The 21,268-nt window shown below is 35.8% G+C and overlaps 1 protein-coding gene across 6 annotated transcripts in view; it reads left to right on the forward strand.

Annotated features, from left to right (window-relative positions):
- KCNC2 (potassium voltage-gated channel subfamily C member 2) overlaps window positions 1-20,974 on the forward strand; it is a 191,337-nt gene extending 170,363 nt beyond the window's left edge. The window contains exons 2-4 of one of the 6 annotated variants that reach the window (XM_021678567.1): window positions 10,650-11,574; window positions 13,645-13,812; window positions 20,783-20,974. In XM_021678567.1, the coding sequence (XP_021534242.1) occupies window positions 10,650-11,574; window positions 13,645-13,812; window positions 20,783-20,892 (1,203 nt within the window). In that variant the 3' untranslated portion in view covers window positions 20,893-20,974. Of the gene's footprint in view, window positions 1-10,649; window positions 11,578-13,644; window positions 13,813-18,143; window positions 18,179-18,719; window positions 18,857-19,580; window positions 19,643-20,782 lie in introns of those variants that run through there. The other 5 variants (XM_021678568.1, XM_021678566.1, XM_021678569.1 and 2 more) reach the window with 5 other exon arrangements.
- Window positions 20,975-21,268: the final 294 nt, after the last annotated feature.

Here is a 21,268-nt window from a genome sequence, read left to right on the forward strand (position 1 = left end):
GTAAACTGGTATGACACTGAGAATGAAAGAAGCAAAAAATATTTTAATATTATTTCAAACTAATTTTGATTTTATAGACCTAAGAAAAGGGTCTCTGGACCACTAGAAGTTCCAGGCCACACTCTGATAGCTGTTGATATAGTTCAATTGCTTAAGCAAGCGACATCAAAGTTGGCCCTATTGGATTTCCAATTACATAGACAATCAATCCCTCCCTATTTTAAATATGACTTTTTTGCTTCTTGTAATGAAATTACCAGTTACCCAGGGGCTTTTGTTTTGTGGAATACAGAAACTTTGACTCTGGGAAGAATCTGCAACTATTTGTAAGAGCACCCAAGATTTTCAGGCAGAAGAGGAACTGAGACTCCAGTATCCTCTCTCCACATAGGCATACTTGCTAAAGTAGACTAGGGTAGATTGGAGGTGTCCTGACCCAGGCTTCATAGCAAGGAAGAACAAATATCCATCAAACAAAATGATCTTGAGGAAAAAGGAATGCTTACTAAAGCCCTAATTTAAATATGTAAATGTGGGGAAGAAGGGGGAAAGGCCCACTCCATTGGAGATATGGATGGTCTTGGAAGACTCTCAGGACTTGGCTCTCTGTGAATATGGTTATGTTTTAGAAAGGATTACTGATCAAGCAGATATGGAAAAAGAGAATGATAAACATTTGGGACTGAAGCTCGTACAGGGATCTGGACCAGCACAGGTGCCCCAGCAAGCTAGACAGGAATACATGGCACTCTGTAGAGTAGGTTTTAACCACAGTGCCACTGTGTTGAAAAAACAGACTTATCAGAGTCAACAAATCTTTAGCAAATGTTTGTAAACTAGTCACCTCCCTTCACCTTCAACTAACATTCTCTTTACCTCCCTCACTTGCAGCTAAGTTAAACCAAGGATTCTTGGATAATTTAATTTGGAAAGTGACTGTTAGCCTAGGACTTACAGTCAATAGGGTTTAAAAATGTGACCTCCTAGGTATTCCTAGATCATGGTGGTATAGGTCATATTATTCCAAGACGAATTGAATCAATTAAAAATAAATTTAAGACAAATTAATGTGTTAAATATGGAAATTTTGGAGGGAGTTTTCAATAATTGGAATTTAGGAATTACAATTTTCCTATTTTTATGTTTATGTTATGAAATGACTATATAATCTGTTATTCTTGTGACTAAAAGTGTAAAATTCTTCTTTACTCTAATAAAAAAATTGTAAAAATTATTTTCATGCAAAAAATTAATTACACTTTTATTTTATTTTATTTATTTTATTTTATTTTTAGAGAGAGAGCATGCACGCGAGCTTGAGGGGGAGAGGGTTAGGAAGAGGGAGAGAGAGAATCTTAAATAGGCTCCATGCCCAGTGCGGAGCCCAACAGGGAGCCCAATGTGGAGCTTGATCTCACAACCCTGAGATCATGACCTGAGCTGAAATAGAGTTAGATGCTTAACCGACTGAGCAACTCAAGTGCCCCCATATTTGATGACTTTTAAATTCAGTTACCTAACTTTGAACACCAGTAATTTGTTGTGATAATACTAACGTTATGTATAGGCCTCGCTTGCCTGGATCCTGAAAAATTACACTTGGGTGTGAGTGGATAGGCCAAATAAAATTTTCAGGAAATCAGTCTGTGGCATAGAAAAAAATGTAGAGAGAATGATGTGCATTTATATTGGATAAGATAAAAACATGGTGGAAAATATTTATCAGGGATCATATAAGTTTCAGTGGCCAAAAATAATATTTGGGTACATTTCTTGATTTGAGAAATCTAAATCTTATATTGTTTTATTTCTACTTTATACCTATCTATATAATATATTCATATCTATATATAATCTATGCCTATGTATATCATACATATCTATCTATACATATAAACACATTTTACACATAGATATAAATATAAAACATAAAATGTGTTTTAAACACACATATGATTATCTACAGTTACCTTAGCTTAATCTTCTTCACCTTCTTCACTGATTTCTGCATTTAGTAATCATGTATGTGTGTGGTATCCCCATTGAGGAAAAATCTAATTCAATATCAAAAATAAAATAAAGTTTGTGAAACTGCTTTTAAACAGTAAAACTTGAATGAAGAGAAGTTGATTTTACCAGCCTCAAAAGAGGCTGAAGTAATTGTCAACTCTGCATGGAACCAGCAGACACCGGGCTCTAGTTGTCCCTACTTGGTTGGCACTTGAGGATAGTCTCACTAATGAAAGAGAGTATTTTCTTTCTCTAGAGACCACAGTTCTGTGAACAACACCACATTCTTGTTAATTACAGCAAAGCTAGTATATGAGACTTGAATACATACATAATTAAGAGCATTTGCTAAATTGAAGGTGCTGTAGAAAAGAAGAAAAATGGCAATCTGCCAATAAATAATTTCTATGGAGTAATAAAGTCAGTTTAATGGTCACTGAGAATGAAGATCCAAGTTTAATCCTCTCTTGGTTAGTATTTTCTTTGAATTTTGTTTTAAAATAAAACATAATACATGATCAAAAATTTTGTAAAAATTTTAAACTTTAAAGATATTTATAGACTCAGTTATAATTCTCCATTAGCAACACATTCGCAAGATGCCACTCTTACACTCAGACATAACCACTGCTAAAGTGTAGTGTTGCTATTTATTTGCATGCATTAGTTGTACACAGAGAAAGAAATGGTATTAGACTCTGGATATTATGCCACAGCCATCTTTTTGTTTAATGTTTCATTGGATATCATTTCATATCAGGACATATTTATCTTCCTCATTCTTTGTAATGCTATATTATGGACATAACATTGACTTGTGGGCATTTACTTTTTTTTTTTTTTTTTTACAAATAATGCTTTAGTGAATGTCTTTCTACATATATCCTTGTACTTTTCTATACAAATTTTACCAGAGTAAATTTCTAAAAATGGAAATTTTTGATTGGGAGGCACTGTGGGCTCTGATTCTTCATTATTGGAAGTCCTTGTTCATGTCTTTATTTAATTATTTAAGAGAGAAACTCAGAATGGGCATAATAGGAGTGAAGCATTTGGAAAATCCATAATGTCCTTAAAATGCAAGCTAAAGGTAGATATACCTCATGTGGAATTGAAAACGCTGAAATTCCTTTGTGTATACATACATATATATATTAAACTAAATGTTACAATTCATTCCATCTTTATAATTATAGGGCAGGGTGGGCACACAAGGCAAATAAAGCAAACTCTTTGCCTATTTAACCAGATGCAGCATTTTAGCAGTTTTATGATAATATAGGTTGGCTTAATTGACTTGGGTTGAAAGCTGGTAACAGCAAACCTTTGCAATTTAGGATCTTCCTCCATAGTTGCTTCAAGGATCTTCATTCCTACACTACACTATGAACTCTTAAATGGTGTTTACTGCAACATTCTTCAGGCTTTCACAACTTAATCTGAAATCTGACACCTCTTCTTAAGGCAGACAACTGTCTGTTAAAGCTGTCTTCCTCTTGGCTAACCCAGTCCACTAGCATATTATATAAAAATAAAACTGTTACTATATAAAAACTATATTATATAAATATAGTAGTATATAAAAATAAAACTGTCCTCCCAAGCATTGATTAAAACTATTGTGCTGGGATCCCTTTTCAGAGCATTAGCTCCCTGAGAGAAAAGAGGGATCCTAACCAATTGCTTCCATGAATCATAACCCCAGTACAATGTACCTAATGCCCTTCGCAGGAAAACTCAAGAGGTCAGGCAACCCTGATCATCATCCAGACAAGTTTATCAGTATTTACATACAAAGAATATTTAAAGCTGATCTCAGACCAAGTATTGCAACCATAATCCAAAGAACTCATTTAGTTTTAGCACATGGAGTCCCTGCAAGATGCGAGAGCAAGTGAGAAATCATCTCAAAGCAAAGAGTGATGGTTCATCATCTTTTACAAGTGAGAGGAAATCAAGGAGGAAAGAAAACTCCTCCCTTCTAAATGTCTTATTAAATCAATGGCTATTTTCACAGTCTTAATTGACAAAATTCAGTGTCCTCAATTTCCTGATGTGAGGAGTCCATTTTCAAGGTGACTGTCAAGGTTAAGAAGAAATTTCAGGCTTTTCTTTGCCATGGCCCATGAATTCCAGTCCTTCAATGGGAATCTCTTTGAAGGATTGGAATTCATGGGCCATGGCAAAATCTATGTTTTAGGTAACTTGTCTTAAAAATGTTGATTTCTAACTATTAAATTATCTCATTGACTCTTATTTTCAAATAGAGGTAAGTTTAATTTTTTCTTCAGGTTTTTTCCCCCTTTAAGATATAGGTTGAGGTTTTTACTTGTGAAATAATAGGATGACTTTTATTTTTTATTATTTTTAATTTTTAATTAATTATTAGAGAGAGAGATAGTGCATGCATGTGCACGAGAGGCAAGGGGCAGAGGGAGAGGAAGAGAAAATCTTAAAAAGCTTCCACGCTCAGCACGGAGTCACTCTGATCTTACGACCCTGAGATCATGACCTGAGCCAAAATCAAGAGTCAGATGCTTAACCAACTGAGCTACCCAGGTTCCCTCCCTCCCTTTTTTTTTTTCTTTTTTGAGGTGACTTTTAAAGGACAGATTCTGTGTTGGAGCCAGTGGAATTTTTACATACCAAGTAAACATATTTCAAAAACGTGTTCTTTCACTAATTTCACAAGAACTGAGCACCTACTTCTTGCCATCATTGAAGCTCTGTCTTTGGCTCTAGGGATAGGTATTAAGTTCTTCTCTTTGAACAATTTTTAGACGTGTGAAATCAGTAAGAAAAGTGTGTGAAAATTGCTACATCAGTGATCCTGGGCTATGGGAGCACAGAGGAAGGCCACTTAATCAGTCTGGTCCTCATTATGTTTGACCCTTTTGAGCTAGTTATAGATAGAGTTCAGTTATATCAGTTTTAATGCTAAGAGGAAAGAGAAAATGATGAAACAAAAATATGACCTGCTTTTCCCCTCTTTCTCTTAGCCTATTATATGTACTTGGAGATCTACTTAAATCTTTGCACTGAGGCAGATTGACATAATATCTTCTATGTAGAACGGCACTCTGAGGGCTTTTTTTCCATGGTTGCTAATTAGAAACAAAACAAAACTAAATTAAAACAGAGTATTGGGCACTCTAGCCAATCATGGACACTGGGCTTATGGAGAAAAAAATGGCTACTCATTGGATCCACAAGCCAATATTTTAGCAGGACATATATATCCCTTCTGAAACTGCCTGAGATGATACATCAGTTCTGTGAATTAAGTCAGCATGATAACACCTTCTAGAAAGCTTTCTAATATTTTAATTATTTCATTATTTCATTTAATGCCTGTAAGAGTTTCTGGTCTTATCACAGAGGAAGAGAAAGAGAGAGATGGCAATGTGCTTTTCTTCCCCAACTCCTTGATAAGACTCCATTAGCAGAATTAATGGAAGCTACTAATGGCAATGTGTGGACCTATAGACCAGTTCAATTTGCTTCTGCTGTAAATTTGGCTTTTTTGCCTCAATATGCATATTTTATTGTTTCATTTCTGTCATTTCCTTTTTCTCAAATCATTTAGATTTCCACTAGAATGTGGTCTACCTTATTATTTTGTTAATGTATTTATTCTTTCATTACTTCTTTCATCCTTCCATCCATCCTCCCAGCCAGCCATACTAAATACTAACCACTGCGCCAAAAGCAGGAGGTACAAAAATGAATATGACATCATTCCAGTCCTTAAACAATTCCCAGCTCAATGAAGGAGACAAACAAATAAAACCTTCTTTTTCCCCCATTTCTTTCCTTTTTAATTTCTTTTCCTTAATATTATTCAATCTAACCTATTTACCCAGTTCAGCTTAACTTACTGAGTCAGAAAAAAAGAAGACATTTTCTATATCCAAGTCTCTTAGAATTAAGTTCAACTGAAGTGTACAAATTCCTTGATAATGGAGTCCAAGTGTTGCCTCTGGATGACTCTAGGTCTTCAAGGCTTCTGGGGTCACTTTTTCATCTGATACTCAAACTAAGTTCCTAATAAACTGAGCTCCTATTCTTCATTCCATTGGGAAATCAGTCTCTCCTGATGTCTCCAAATATTTTCACAAGGGCTATATTTCTCCTGATTTCCTTTTACTCTCCTATGTTTTTGAGCTTCACTGTGTATCTTGCCTCCATGGTTGATCGCTCTCCTCTTTTTGTCCTCCCATGGCCCAATACCTTCATCACTCAAAGTACCATCAATGCCAGGCTATTGTACAACCACCTTTTACTGAAGGCATAACAGAGAAAGCATCATCTTAAAATTTGATACACTCCATCCGTATCCCAAAGTTCCTTTGCTGCACCTAAACAGGGATTTCTCACTTGCTTACCCCTCCCACTATGGGCCTTTCCTCCTCCTTAGAGACCTTTCCCATTTCTTTCTCTCCAGATTTCAACTTTCTTCCAACTTCCCCACTTTTAAGCTGACAGAAGACAACTTCCAATTTCCTACCACGTTATTATGAAGACTATTTTGGTTCTCTGTTACAGCCCTCTCATTCTAAACCATACCTAGTAGTGATTTTAGACTTTATTAATAAAAAAAAATGGCCTATCTAGCTTGTTTTTTAAAGTAAAACACTCATGTACTTCTGAGATGAGTATCTCTCTCCCAGAATGACAGTTTGTTTCTTTTTTTATACTCTTTTTATTTTCCTATTATACTATTATCACACTCTGGCAGATTTACGAAGTCCGTAAAAGCTAAATATATACGGAACTATAAAAATTACAATGAAGAATAATACAAATACAAAACCATGATGTGGTTCTTTAAATAATGCTAATAAAAATATTGATAAATTCAAGTTCCGAGTGACTTGTAAAAACAGACAACTTTTGATTTTCAAAGTTTTGTGTCTTAGAATTGTGTATATAGAGAGGCTGAGTTGCTTAGTTTACTCACCAATACTTGTGTAGAAGCCAGAATTATGTCACAACACACACACAAAGACACACATACACACACACACACAGGCACAAACGTCCTATAATATAAGAGGCAGTGAACTATTTTTATTAAGGTTTAGGAAGATTCTACAAATGCTTGTAATTTAGAAACTTCTCCAATTCATTTAATAATGAGTTATCAACCTTGTATTATCAAGTTGAAAACACAGTGAAACAGTGTTTTTCAAACTTTAGTATGTATAGGAATCACCATGAATGCTTGTTAAATGCAAATTCCTTCTCCCCAAACAAAAGAATCTGTGTCTGATATCTGGTGTGGACAGTGAGGAATTCACATTTGTGTAAGCTCTCCAGGTATGTTCTAATAAATATGACCAAACTCCTTTTCTAGGTATATGGGTGGGCAAAATGGGCAGTTTAACAAGATGATTCATGTTCCTTAAATTCCAACCACCAAGTGTGGTGGTACCTTCTGACTCTCTTGACCTTTTTCTGACAACATAATAACTCATTTAATGAACATAAACGTCAGGTTCTAGTAGTTCTCATTGAGATACTAATGATATATTTTTAAAGTATACTAAAATATATATAATAATGATTTCTAGTGTTTACATAGTGCTTTACATTAGAAACCACATTAACATATATCTTTTCTTTTTACTGCATTCCAAACAATGGGGCTGATACAATAATTTAAGATAAGTGAATTCTATCGCTCTCCCAATAGGCCAACAAGTCTAAAGGAGTACCACCAGCAACCAAACTGCTCTAAAGTCACCTTACAGCCTCATTTTAAAACCCAGGTAATATTTCTGGTTTATTTATAGCTCTTCAGAAAAAGAGGTTAACTTCGAAAAAGTCAGGGTCTCTGTGCTAGGTTGGGCTTTAATCATGACAATTCGTGCAGAAGAGGCAGATTTGGAAGGACCTGCTTCTCCTGTGGTGTTTCAGTAAAGGCATCACTTGAGAAAGTGAGATGGAAAAAGTCCAGACTTTTTGTTAAAACTTCCTACTGTGCTATAGACCAGTCTCCCCTTTCCATCGGGTCAACCTTCATTTATCCCTCAAATTTCAGTCTGCAGTTATTTTGTCAGAGGTTTCTATGACACCTCAGTCTTAAAATAAAGCCCCCCTTTTTTTGATCCTTTCTATCCTTCATTGCATTTATCACAATTGTAATTATATAATTTTTGTGTGGTTAATTATTTAATGCCTGCGTCCCTAATAGATTGTGAATTACTCAAACACAGGCACAGTGTTTTGTTAACTACGGTTACATTAACGCCCTCATCCTGTGGCCTGGCATAGAGAAGCACCTAATTCATACTTGCTGAATGAATAAATGAAGAGTAGGAAAATGTACGATCGGAAAAGATCCCAGTGTTTTGTGTTGACAAGCATCAAAGTACACTCGAAAATTGTCTTTGTTGTATGAGAGGTAGGCTGGGAAGCTAGAACAGATTCTGGAAGAGCAATGCTGGGAAGTCCCAATCAATTCACTACATGAATGTGGGTGGACAGAGTTTGAGACTGCAAAGTTAGCTGAAAAAATGCTGACTGAAGAACACTAGAAGCATAAAATAAAATTGCAGCTTACTTTAACTGCCTACTATTCTGTACCTGCCTCATAGATAGAATGTGTGCACTAAAACTTTTGACACTCAGTCTGAAATGCTGGAGACTAGAGTGTGGGGAGTCGCTTGGTGGGGGAGTCAATATATATACACCAGCAGGGCTCTAAAGACAAAAAAAGATTTCGGGGGAATCAGAAACAACGGTGACTCTCAAATCTATAGATAAAATTGTGATCAGATTAAGAAGTAATGCATGAATCAAGGATAATTGATTCTTCCTCCGAAAGATATCATCTTTTAAAGTATCTAAAAGGTCTTAGCGATCCTGTTACGACAAGTAGTTGATTTTAACAGAACCATATATTTATTTGTACAAAGAGAAAGCTGAGTGAGAACATGTTAACATCTTGCATTATGTCTGGGAAAGATATTAGTGAAACCATAATGTCAAAACCAAAGGAAATGGGAAGATATGCATGGGGAAATAAGTCAAAGCCATAAAAATGGCATGCTGTATAATACTATATGAACAATGTACTCACTGCTACATTGCATAGGAACAACTTCAGAATTTGAGGTGGTTCTTTAAGGCAGATAATCATCATCCTAAGATTTTTTTCATCCTTTTGTATATCGCTTACATTGAAACTCTACCAGGAAAAAATGAGGTAGTTTTCAATCTCTTCTTGAAACTTAGATCTTTTCAATGGCTTGGTGGGGAATAGGTATTAGGGGACAGGTTTGAGATTTGGATACACCCTATTATTTCTGAAAAGGGCTATCCTGCACCTGACTGATGACCTCTTGCTCCTAAATGATTACTTAATTTGGATATTCAAGAGGCAATCTCTTGGCGCTCATTACGCGTGCTAAATCTGAGAGCATTAGCAGAGAGCACTAGGAATCTGCTGGCTTCTTTGGAAGCCTCTGCTACTGTCTGCAACAGTACCATTCACTCAAACTGGGTGTTAAGTTTTCAGATCTTGAATATTAAGAAGTATGCGACCCCAAGATAAATAAATTTTTCAACATATTTGTGTTCAACATGCAAGAGTTTGGTAGTTAACAAAACAATTGGAGGCGAAACTTGTCAGGTTAGTGTCTTAGTTCTATCACTTTGTGTCTTATGACTTGGAAAAGTAGCTTAATTTCTGTGTGAATATTGCAGAACTGTAAAATATGGTAGTCATAGTGCTGTTATGAGTATTGATATGAGTTAATTATGTAATTTGCTTTTATGAGTGTCTGGCACTAGTAAGAACTATGTAAGTGAGAGCTTTTATTATTATTCTGTGTTAGTAGATGTGTGTATTCACATATTATTGACTGAAGAAATGAAATAAAAACTTGAATAAAAAAGAAACCCTACAGTTTTATAGCATTTTCCTCTAACACTCGGAGTTCTTTTTCAGGTGAGAAAGAAAACTGTCTTTTAATTTGTTCCTTAATTCTGTTTCTCTGTCTTCAGTCTTGTTGCCTACTCTTCATCTCTAGATGGTTCTTTTGGACAAGTCTCCACCTTAAGTTGATACAATTTAACTGTAACATAACTCAAAAAAAATTTTTTTTTCATGTTCTTACCTCATAACAACTTGAACATTTTATTTATGGTTAAAAATGCATGTGGCTTCCAAATTTTCATCAGTGTGGACTGCACCTTATATTTATAGATGTAAAACATGATCTAATACATGAAGATTTGTAGGATCAGAAACAATATCTGGAGCCACTGTGTACATTTATTATTTTTTTTCAGTCTATTGCCCTTTAACATTGTTTTGGATTGATTGTTATGCTCTCTTAACAGGTGTATTTTCTTATTCAAAAGAGTCAAGAAATTATTTTCCAACATAAAGCAAAAGTTTTACCTATATAAGCAGAAAACAGAACTTGAAACACATTACATGTGCAACTCTAATTAATGATACCTATGCATCTCTTCTTTCACTTGAGTGACATCCCAAGCAAAATTTCCAAATATGCTTTTATTTTTTTTCATCTGCAGGGATCGATGCTCTTAGATTTGGATCAAAGTATACTATAGTTCAGATCACTCTCTCTTTGTTTCTTTTTTTATTTCTTCTTTTCCCCCTACAGTTTATTGCTTTTGCTTCTTTATTCTTCATCCTGGTTTCAATCACAACCTTTTGCCTGGAAACACATGAAGCTTTCAATATTGTTAAAAACAAGACAGAGCCAGTCATCAATGGCACAAGTGTTGTTCTGCAATATGAAATCGAAACGGATCCTGCCTTGACGTATGTAGAAGGAGTGTGTGTGGTGTGGTTTACTTTTGAATTTTTAGTCCGTATCATTTTTTCCCCTAATAAACTTGAATTCATCAAAAATCTCTTGAATATCATTGACTTTGTGGCCATCCTACCCTTCTACTTAGAGGTGGGACTCAGTGGGCTGTCATCCAAAGCTGCTAAAGATGTACTTGGCTTCCTCAGGGTGGTAAGATTTGTGAGGATCCTGAGAATCTTCAAGCTCACCCGCCATTTTGTAGGTCTGAGGGTGCTTGGACACACTCTTCGAGCTAGTACTAATGAATTTTTGCTGCTGATAATCTTCCTGGCTCTAGGAGTTTTGATATTTGCTACCATGATCTACTATGCCGAGAGAGTAGGAGCTCAACCTAACGACCCTTCAGCTAGTGAGCACACGCAGTTTAAAAACATTCCAATTGGCTTCTGGTGGGCTGTAGTGACCATGACTACCTTGGGCTATGGGGATATGTACCCCCAAACATGGTCAGGGATGCTGGTGGGAGCCCTGTGTGCTCTGGCTGGAGTGCTCACAATAGCCATGCCAGTGCCTGTCATTGTCAACAACTTTGGAATGTACTACTCCTTGGCAATGGCGAAGCAGAAACTTCCAAGAAAAAGAAAGAAGCACATCCCTCCTGCCCCTCAGGCAAGCTCACCTACTTTTTGCAAGACAGAATTAAATATGGCCTGCAACAGCACACAGGGTGACACGTGTCTGGGCAAAGACAATCGGCTTCTGGAACATAACAGATCAGGTAAGGCACAATTTCAAATGCATGCCACTAAACACTTTATAGACCAGTATGTCCCTCAGGTAGAAGGCAACCATTTTCATCGTCTGCAAATGTTCCTGAGTTTTCAGTTCTACCCGTTCACAGTACATGTGTTTGTGTCAGGCTTGTAGACAGCTAGACTGTAGCTTTTCTCAGTAAGATTCCAAGTAGAAGCCTGCATAGCTGGTCTATAGAGTTTTCCTGCTTTAGTGGGAATGCCCTTTGCTGATGGTGCCAATATTTTCTTTTGCCTGTTTGTTGCTTTTGTGCCAATGTTTCTTTGTTCCCCTGCACGATGTGATGGTATGATACTGACCATTTTCCATCTTTCATTCTCGAAATGTTGATTTCCTTATCATTTGGCTTGGTGTGTTTGTCTCAGTTTTATCTCTGCCACATGGGCTCATGCATCTCAACCTATTTCACAAGAAGCAGTTACTTAAAAAGAATGGATGCTTATATTTCAATAGCCTGAACACCAAAAAGGTGATATGGAAGATAGCCTTTTTGATAATAAAAGTCGTCCCTAGCAATTTTCTAGAGGATTGATTAAATTTTCATTATTAACTTAGGATATTCAGTATAATACCTTTAGATTGGGTAAGATGCTATGTAATATAATAAATTCACCATTTTCCTGGAGGTAGATGATCTGCTTTGTCTTATCAATGGCAAAGTTGAACTTCCCTGTGGATTTCCTTTTTTACACACCATGCATTGGGCTCTGTTCCCCTCCCAAACTGAATTTTGGGTGATCTACTGCTGAATCCCTACCCCTCTCCATTGCCATAGTTAATCTGGAGGACACTGACTGTAAATTAATGTTCATTTTGCCACAATGATAGTCAGTAATGTGCTCTCTACTCTATTGTGTCTGGTACAGATGAAATATTTTATAGATTGAACGATTTAATTACCTTTCAGCCCACTCTGAAAATTTAAGATATGTGCATTCCCTGTAACGTAGATATATTTAATCTTTTTCTTGTAGAAAAATGATTTATGATAATCCCATGTGAATACTTTCACATGATTTTGAAATAACACCAATTACACAAAACAAGCAAACAAACAAACAAAAAAGGCAGGTAACATTTTCATAGGTTCCTTCATTAGCTTCCAGAAGTTTATACAAAGTAAATGGGAAAAAAATGTGGCTGGAACTAAACTGCTTTTTAAAGATTTTATTCATAAAGATCCCTATGCTTACTTAGTACATTGTTCTGCAAATTCTGTCAATATATCTGAAAACCATAAGGCAAAGAATGTCTTTATGAAAGGTGGAGTTTAGTTGGTGTTGCTAGTCTCATCGGGCTGTTCTCAGAGTACCTGTGCATAGTCTTTATGAAGGGCATGAGAAACAGGACACACTCTCAGCCTGGGTAAATAAATATTATTATAACAAGCTAGCATCTAGGCCAATAGGATGCAGACGTCTTTGGCAAGCATATAGAAGTAAACAGTTGTTTCAAGGGCACATTTGGAGAAGTTAATCTTATTCCACTGTTATGCTCAAAAATATTTTTCACTTCAGAATGGAGACCCTGGACACAAAGTGAGTTTTGGGATTATTTTTATTAAGATTTTTTTGGAAAGTTGCTTTCTGCAAATATTATAAGCATGTGTCTTAAAGAACTCCAAAACCAAATACGTACCTAGGAGTTTTTCCTTAAATAGATTCCACTTTTAAAGATTCTTATTCACAATAACTAGATAGCATGTCAAAAATCGTAAGATATTAATGTGTGTGCTACGTCATTATCACACTTATTTTGAGTTTATATTAGTTCTGTGAAAGTCCATTTCCTATTAGGTAGAATCCAAAATGCAATTAAAACTTCCCAAAGAACATTTCTCTCCTTTTCAACACATTTCCATTTTGCTCCATGTAAATTTTTGTAATGAGTGATGAAAACCCTTTTTCTTACCATGATGTGATTATTGTGTTTTGTATATCGAGTGACTGTACTATGGACATTCCGTGTAAACTCTTTGTACTGTCTCATTTCCTCATCCATCACTGTCTGTCAATGGGCATGGTGCTGTGACCGGTGTTATCAGGTGACGACAGTACAGGAAGTGAGCCGCCATTATCACCCCCAGAAAGGCTCCCCATCAGACGCTCTAGTACCAGAGACAAAAACAGAAGAGGGGAAACATGTTTCCTACTGACGACAGGTGATTACACGTGTGCTTCTGATGGAGGGATCAGGAAAGGTAGGCATGCATTTAATCAGCTCCTAACAGGTGACTTAGAAATTAAGTGCTACAAATATACGGAGTGATATAAATGCTTTTTCGTCATTTTCTAGGAAAGCCTGCACGCAATGTTCTCTTGCATTCCTCATCACCTCTTTTCTCATTATAAACATTAAAGTGCATATCATAACAGCCTACTTGATTGTCCTATCTGAAAGGCATTTCACCCTTATTTCTTTCTTTATAGTTTTGGTTTCCATTAGTTTATGGGAAGAATTGTAATGGGGTATTTAAAAATTAAGTCACTCAGCTAATTTCTTTAATATAATGTACTCAACAGTCCTTAAAAGTTATCTTTTTAACTACAGGTAATAAAACTCACTAATTGATTCTATGCATATATTTGATAAGTAATTGATAAAACAATAAGGCTTTTTTTTCCCCCAAAGAAAAGTTTTAAACACACTGTAATTAAGTCTCTTATCCAGTATTTATGCAGTTTTTGCCATGAATTATCTGAATGTCAGAAGGCCAAAAGGTCCAACATCCCTGGCCATATAGAATAGTAGACCCCATAACTTGAAAGGCTACTTATGTACTTATAAATTGTGCTACAGAATTTCTTTTTGAGGCAATAATAATACTTTTACGTTTATTACTGTTTTCAACCCACACTCAACTGTGCCTGGCACACAGAAGACAATAAATGTTTGTTGAATGAATAAATTTTGTTGGGTAGGCATACTGGTTAAGAAATATAACAGAATATTGAATCTCCACTCCATCATGTCCTTCCAATTTTCTAGATGATGCCACCGTCTGTGACTGTTCCCTAGATACTATTTTTTGTTTTTGTTTTACGTAAACTTGACAGATCTCAGGACAATTGGACCCTTTTTTCCCTCCTTTAGGAACTTTGTGACGTCTATTACCCACCCTTGTCCAAGGGCTGATATGCTCTTTGATTACCTCCTACTTTGATAATTCCAGTTGCTTTATTGCCATGGTTCTCTTTCTCTGCTTATTGACCAAATAGAGAAAGAACTATAATAATTTCTTTTCCAATGGACTGAATTTTAATGAAAAGCCACTCCGAAACTTTCATATTAGTGCAACTGCATTAAAAATAGTGCACTTTTTTTTTGCTATTCATTGTAGTTTCTCCCTATTGAATACTTTAACATTTTAAGCCTTAAATATTTATTTTGTGATGTCTTCTCTCTTTGAAATGTCTCATTACCCATATTGTACTTCTCTTTCATTGCTTCTGAACACTTTGTATTGTCCTTTCTGTCTCCATGCCTTTGAGTCTCAAAAGAGAAGACAGACTCTTCTTTTCTTTCTTCAGTATGTAATATTTTACATACTTCTTCATTTCAATTACTTCTGTTCCTCAGCATCTATTATTTGCACAAAATGTATTTCAATGATCTGAATAGATTTATTTGGTTGTTTGCTATTTTACATTTAAATATTAAGTGCTAGAACAATTTTTAAAATATTTTATGAAGACAGTTAATGTCCTATCATAGTACTTAAACAAAATATATATACATACATAAATAATGATTATAATATGTAACTAATAATTTCTTGTATAGAACATTATATTTTAAGTATATTACATATCTTTACTCACTATATGTATATATGTATTTATATGTAATACGTGGTTACATTCACATACATTTTTGAGCATCACTTAATAAATTATCACATGCAATATTTATACTAACGCTGCATGTTTAAGAACTTAGCTAAAATTTTTTCCTTCCACTCTTAGACAATACTTTGGATTTTAAACTGTCAAAGATGATCACATAAGAAAAAATACTTTGTAAATTATAAAGCACTATGTAAATATAGAATTTTTCTGTAAAAAGGCAAAGTTTCATGAGCAAAGCAATTAATAAGATATTTAGTTTCTATAGAGAAGTTATACATGAAATCTTATTTCACAAATGCAAAATTCTGTTTATCAATGAACATATCTTTGAAAATTCATCTATGGGCTTTTAATCTTTGTCATTTCTCACCCTAATCAAATTTCTTTTTCATTCTTGCTTAATTACTTTACACCTTGTGTTTTTTCTCCCAGGCCTTGTAGCATTTTTGGTTAATTTCACTTAATTTTCTTAGTGTGTTGTCTTGTTATGTTTATCAGGAACCCATTCATTTCTTCTCTTGTTCCTTTTTATGTAGATTATAGATTTCTCCTATTATTCTTAGTCAGACGTATTTCCTATATGATACCTTTTTATCTTTCAAGTTGGTCTCTCTACTGATTTGATTTTTAGAGTTCTGAAAATTCTCCCCTATATAGATGAAAAGAAATTACCAGATTCCTACTGAATTCTTTTTCTGTCAACAAATATGAATATAGTTGGGCATACAGTAATAAAATTTATGGATTCCCCATGAGAGTGAACTCCCAATACTTGGAACCTATGTTTTTATTTATGAAGTAGTTTTTAGGAAATCATCTTTCATACACAAAAACATACCCACTGATAGTGCATGGATAAGCAGTTTCAGTATTGCCCCAAATAAGCACATGCTCTGTGCACCATGTATTTGGATGTCGATTCCAACTAGGTTCAATATTGTTTATTCTCATAAATTATATTTTTAACCATTCCACTCAGTAAAAGTTTGCTTAAGCAAAAACCTTATCAAATTTTCTATCACAAATGAACCTGCAGAATAAAAAAATACATTCTTTAAAAGAATAACTTATAATTTTACTAATTAAATACTTGTTATTAAATTAGAAGGGAAGTCTTTTCAAATGAACACTGAAATTATAATTATTAAAAATAAAAGGACTTATAAACAGAATGGGTAATATTTATGTTGAAGACTGTAATTCAGAAAAATAATTGAACATTTAGAATGGCAACCAAGATTTACATATAACTAGTGTAATTAATAGAAAACTGTCAAGAAAACTTTTACCTTTTGGAGGTCCTGTTGGGAGCTTGGAGGTTGTGGGAGACAAAATGTAAATTTTTATAAGGATGAATGATTTATAGGTGTTAACAACCTCTGTGGTTCATGCATATTCACCAGTTTACTTTTAATCAAACCAAATCAATCTTTATAGTGTAGTTTGCATCTTTAGATTACATGGTCAACTAGGATAAATCTTCCCATAATTCCCCAAGTTATATTTCCAATCACTTCAGAGAAGAGCAGTAACAACTAGCTCTCCAGGCACACGGAGGTCCCTATGTAAGGATAAATTATCTGCAATTCTTTTTTAATTATTTAAGACATCATCTTATTAAGTATTCCATCATCCACTGGAATAGGATGAAACATATATCACTTCCTGCGTTTTTTTATCTCCGAATGCTAACAAAACATATTGGCGGAAAATTCTCTCGTTAGCAGAAATTATGTCCTAGAGAACCTTACCATGGTTAATGGATGGCATAAATTTCCATCTGCAAAAATCTCAGAGAGGACATCAAGCATGCTGAAAGTTTATGTGTGTGTGGGGAGGGATGTTCCTATTCAGTGCAGCTTCATCCCACAGTAGACCAGTTACTGCAACCCACGTCCATCCTGGTCTCTGGGCCCTGATAAATCAAATAGTCACTAACTCGCTTAATTTCTCCTTTGCTAGTGAAAGGAGGAGAGAGAGTATTAGCTTCTTCCCCAGAAGTCCATGAAAATAGAGAATTAGAAAAAGAAGTCGTTGAGAGGAACATGGGGAAGCACAAAAGGCCCATTTTCTTTCTCAGATAGTCATCATGCACACTAGGGCCGCTAGGAGCCAAAGGAATGTGCCCTAAGTCTAAGGGATAACAAAGTTCACTGAAATTGGATGTCCTTGCTCAGCTTTAACTGCCCAACAGAGAATTTCATTTCCTGGTTCTACAACACTTTTTTCAGTGGGCCTGTCAGAACATTTATTTCCTAGCTACTTTCTCAGTCAATGGTTGTCCTGCTCTTAAGACAGTTCACTTCTAACTTTGCAGTGTGCCATCCACCCCACTTAACCACCTCTCATCTTTTCTAATAAATAGTACTACAGTATATGAGTCCTTCCAAAGGTGACCTTGATGAGGATGTTGCTTGAGTGGCTAAGGAAAACCACTGGGTTAAAGCTTGTAAGATGGATCTTTTATTCTGTAAATCCATGACTATCACACATGAATGATTAGAATGCGAGATGATAGAAAGAAAAAGTGAATCAAGATCAAATAGTTCTCAATTCCTGGCAGTGGAGAGCCAACTGAAAACATCAGAAAACCAAGTTCAGACTCTAATTCACTGAATTATGACTCAACTTATATTTCATTTCATTTCTTTTTTTTTTCTTTCCTTTTTTTTTTTAATCCCAGGAACTAGAAATGGGCATTCATTCCACATTGCCTAGATAATGGCATCCAATGCCATTATTTGAGAATCATCCTTTTAATACTGTAAAGCTGGCAGATTAAATATGCTTGAGAAAAAAAGTCATCCACTTAAAGTTAATCCTGCTTATTAGCTTAGTAAATAACAAAAAATGAAAAGAAAAAACAGCCCACTTGTTTTTTTTTTCAGAAGCATATTCTGAAATGTAAAAATATTAGCCAAATTTATATCTTACTTAAGTTGCTTTGCCTAATTCTTAAAAGATTTCTAGTATTTATGCCAAAATGACATCAATGCAAAATATAATTTGGGAAAGAATAAATTTTGAAATAGTACAACTATAATTTGTGATAGCTGGTTTAATCTTCTGGGAATGACAGCGCTAGTGAGCTTTATTATTTTTTTAAGTTACAAATGGTCTCAATATTGAATTCTTTGTAAAAAAAAAAGATTCTTCCTTGAACTCAAAATAGCACTTTTGATTATCCTGCATGGTATTGTTTGTCTATGTTTATTTTCTGGTTGAATTCAACTGATGTCTGTGCATTTTTTCATAAAAGGATATGAAAAATCCCGAAGCTTAAACAACATAGCGGGCTTGGCAGGCAATGCTCTGAGGCTCTCTCCAGTAACATCACCCTACAACTCTCCTTGTCCTCTGAGGCGCTCTCGATCTCCCATCCCATCTATTTTGTAAACCAAACTGCATCAGTCGGCTAAATTGTATGAATTCAAGTACTGTCTACCCCATAATGGAGATAATTAAATGTAGACTTACTCCAGGCTCCATTAAATACAGTTTAAATCCTGCATGATACTACTATTTGAAGTCAGAAATGCCACTTGGGTAGCTAACAAATCTTATCCTGGCTTTAAAGATGACCTAAAGTAGTGCTACTTCTCCATGTTAATCGCCCTGGTCTTCTTTTGCAATAAAATGACAGATAGTGTCAGCTATTGGCCAGTACACTAATACATAAACATATCTTCAGGGAGATACATTTAGAACAGTGTGCTTCCTAATGCCAGTCACTTCACTGGACCTTCATTTCTTGTGACTCTTAACCATTTTGAAGATGTTTGGGATCCTCTCTTGATTGCACACGACATGACTCTGGTCAGCTCATTTGCATGGACCATCTTGTCTCTATCACCTGAAAGCAATGTCACAGAGTCCGGGGACTGTGGATGGCTCAGGATATGTGTACTTGCATCGAACCATCCTGCTGATATGAAAGCCCTGGTCAACTGTTCTGCACGTGGAATTGTGGGGCAGGGAGGGCGAGTGTCTCCTTGGCATTTTTTTTTCCTTATTCTTTGAAAGAAATATTTGTCTTAACTAGTTTAATTTCTTGATTGATTTGCTTTTCTTCAAAAATGCTGTATTGGAGTTCTGAATGTCTCTGGTTGTTTGCACACAGATAACTGCAAAGAGGTTGTCATTACTGGTTACACGCAAGCTGAGGCCAGAGCTCTTACTTAATGGCTTGGGGAAGGCACAAAACATGAGAGAAAGGTAACTGCCGGCCAGGCTTGCATTGTTTAGCCACGAATTGCTGCTTGGTACTAGAGTCATATATATATACATACATATATATATATATTTTTTTTTTAATCCCAGGATTTGTCATCATTTTCAGAGGCAAAGTGCCAAATATCACCCAAAGCTCTCATGTCACTTTTTTTTTACCCCCTTCCTTTATTCTTATTTATTGATTTTTGTGCAAACATCAAAGATTATCATTGTTCACAGGAGGCTTTTTTTGACCAGCCTTAAATTTCTGACTCACAGGATTGATCAGATTTTCAGGCAGTGTTTAACCAGGTGCTTTGTCCTGTATGTTTTTCTGTCTGTCTGTCTCAGCTCCCTGTCTTAAATGTATATGCCATCTGTCTTCATGTTGCACAGAAATGCCTTGATAAGACGTTCATGATTTTAGTCCTGGGTCCTCTCCCCTGCCCCGGCCTTCTCCGCTCTTTGGAACAGCCTCTCTGCTTTGTGTACAAATGAATGATGCCCTGTAGACTACCTAAGCTGATCGGTACTGTGAACCTTTTTTGATAAGCAGGATTTAAGCAGCAGTGTCACCATCACATTGGTTGCTTGCTGCACTGTCAGTTTCTACTACCTAGCAACCAGCATTCATCACTACACTCCAGCAAAACCGCGAGGGAGTTTTGTTCAGTCCAAGTGGAAGAAATTCTGTTTACAACATCCCTGTGAATGCACTTGCGAGAGTGTGTCTGGTGTATTGGGCGCGTGAGGGAAGAAAAATGCCATAATATAAATTGAGGGATAAACAATATTTCTAAGGCATTCAGGATCCTTGAGACTGTTGATTAATCCTTAATTCTCATGTTTATTTTTTTTTTGTTGTTAGGAAGACAAATGTCATTTTTATTATTGGCCACATAACACCTCTTACTCTCTATCCCTAAGTCCTAAAGCATGAACTGCATGTCAGAGATCTTGTACAGCAACGGATTTACCCAGACGTACACATCTGATATTTAGAGATTCAGTGATCCTTTTAATAAGACCACACTTAGGAAGTTATAATGACGTATGGCGTTGTGGTAAAGGAATTAATATACTGTCTGGTGCTGCTGTTATTGACTACAGTGTTGTACAGAATCTGTCATGGATTTCTGACTGCTGAAAAAGGGACAATGGGATTTAGCCACACCAAGGACTGTGCCGGAAACAGACTTCTGCTGCTGAATGTGCCCTGATGCGACCAGGTAGCACTTGGAAGAGGTCCCTGCGTTTTTGCGAGGCATTTAAAGCTAGAAAAGAACTGTGGCTGGAACTCATTTGGTGCTCCCCATATGAGTGGTCTGCTGTGGACTGGCCAGTAGCTGTGAAACAATTGTGAACACCAACACGTGGGCATGGGTCGACAGCATCAGCCATCTCACATCCAAGGACGCCAAGTCCATGACCAATATCTCTGAAGCTTCAAGTAAGGCCCGTACCTCTGTGAATTGCCCCTCTGGGGCCTGCAGTAGATTGTGCTGTGAATCATACACGGCAGTGATATTGGTGTAGTATAGACGTGTCCTAATTTCCCTTCTTTCTCCTTTGTTGTTTGAATCCATGAATATTGAC

Source organism: Neomonachus schauinslandi, chromosome 5, assembly GCF_002201575.2.
Source record: "Neomonachus schauinslandi chromosome 5, ASM220157v2, whole genome shotgun sequence".
Classification (NCBI taxonomy): domain Eukaryota; kingdom Metazoa; phylum Chordata; class Mammalia; order Carnivora; family Phocidae; genus Neomonachus; species Neomonachus schauinslandi.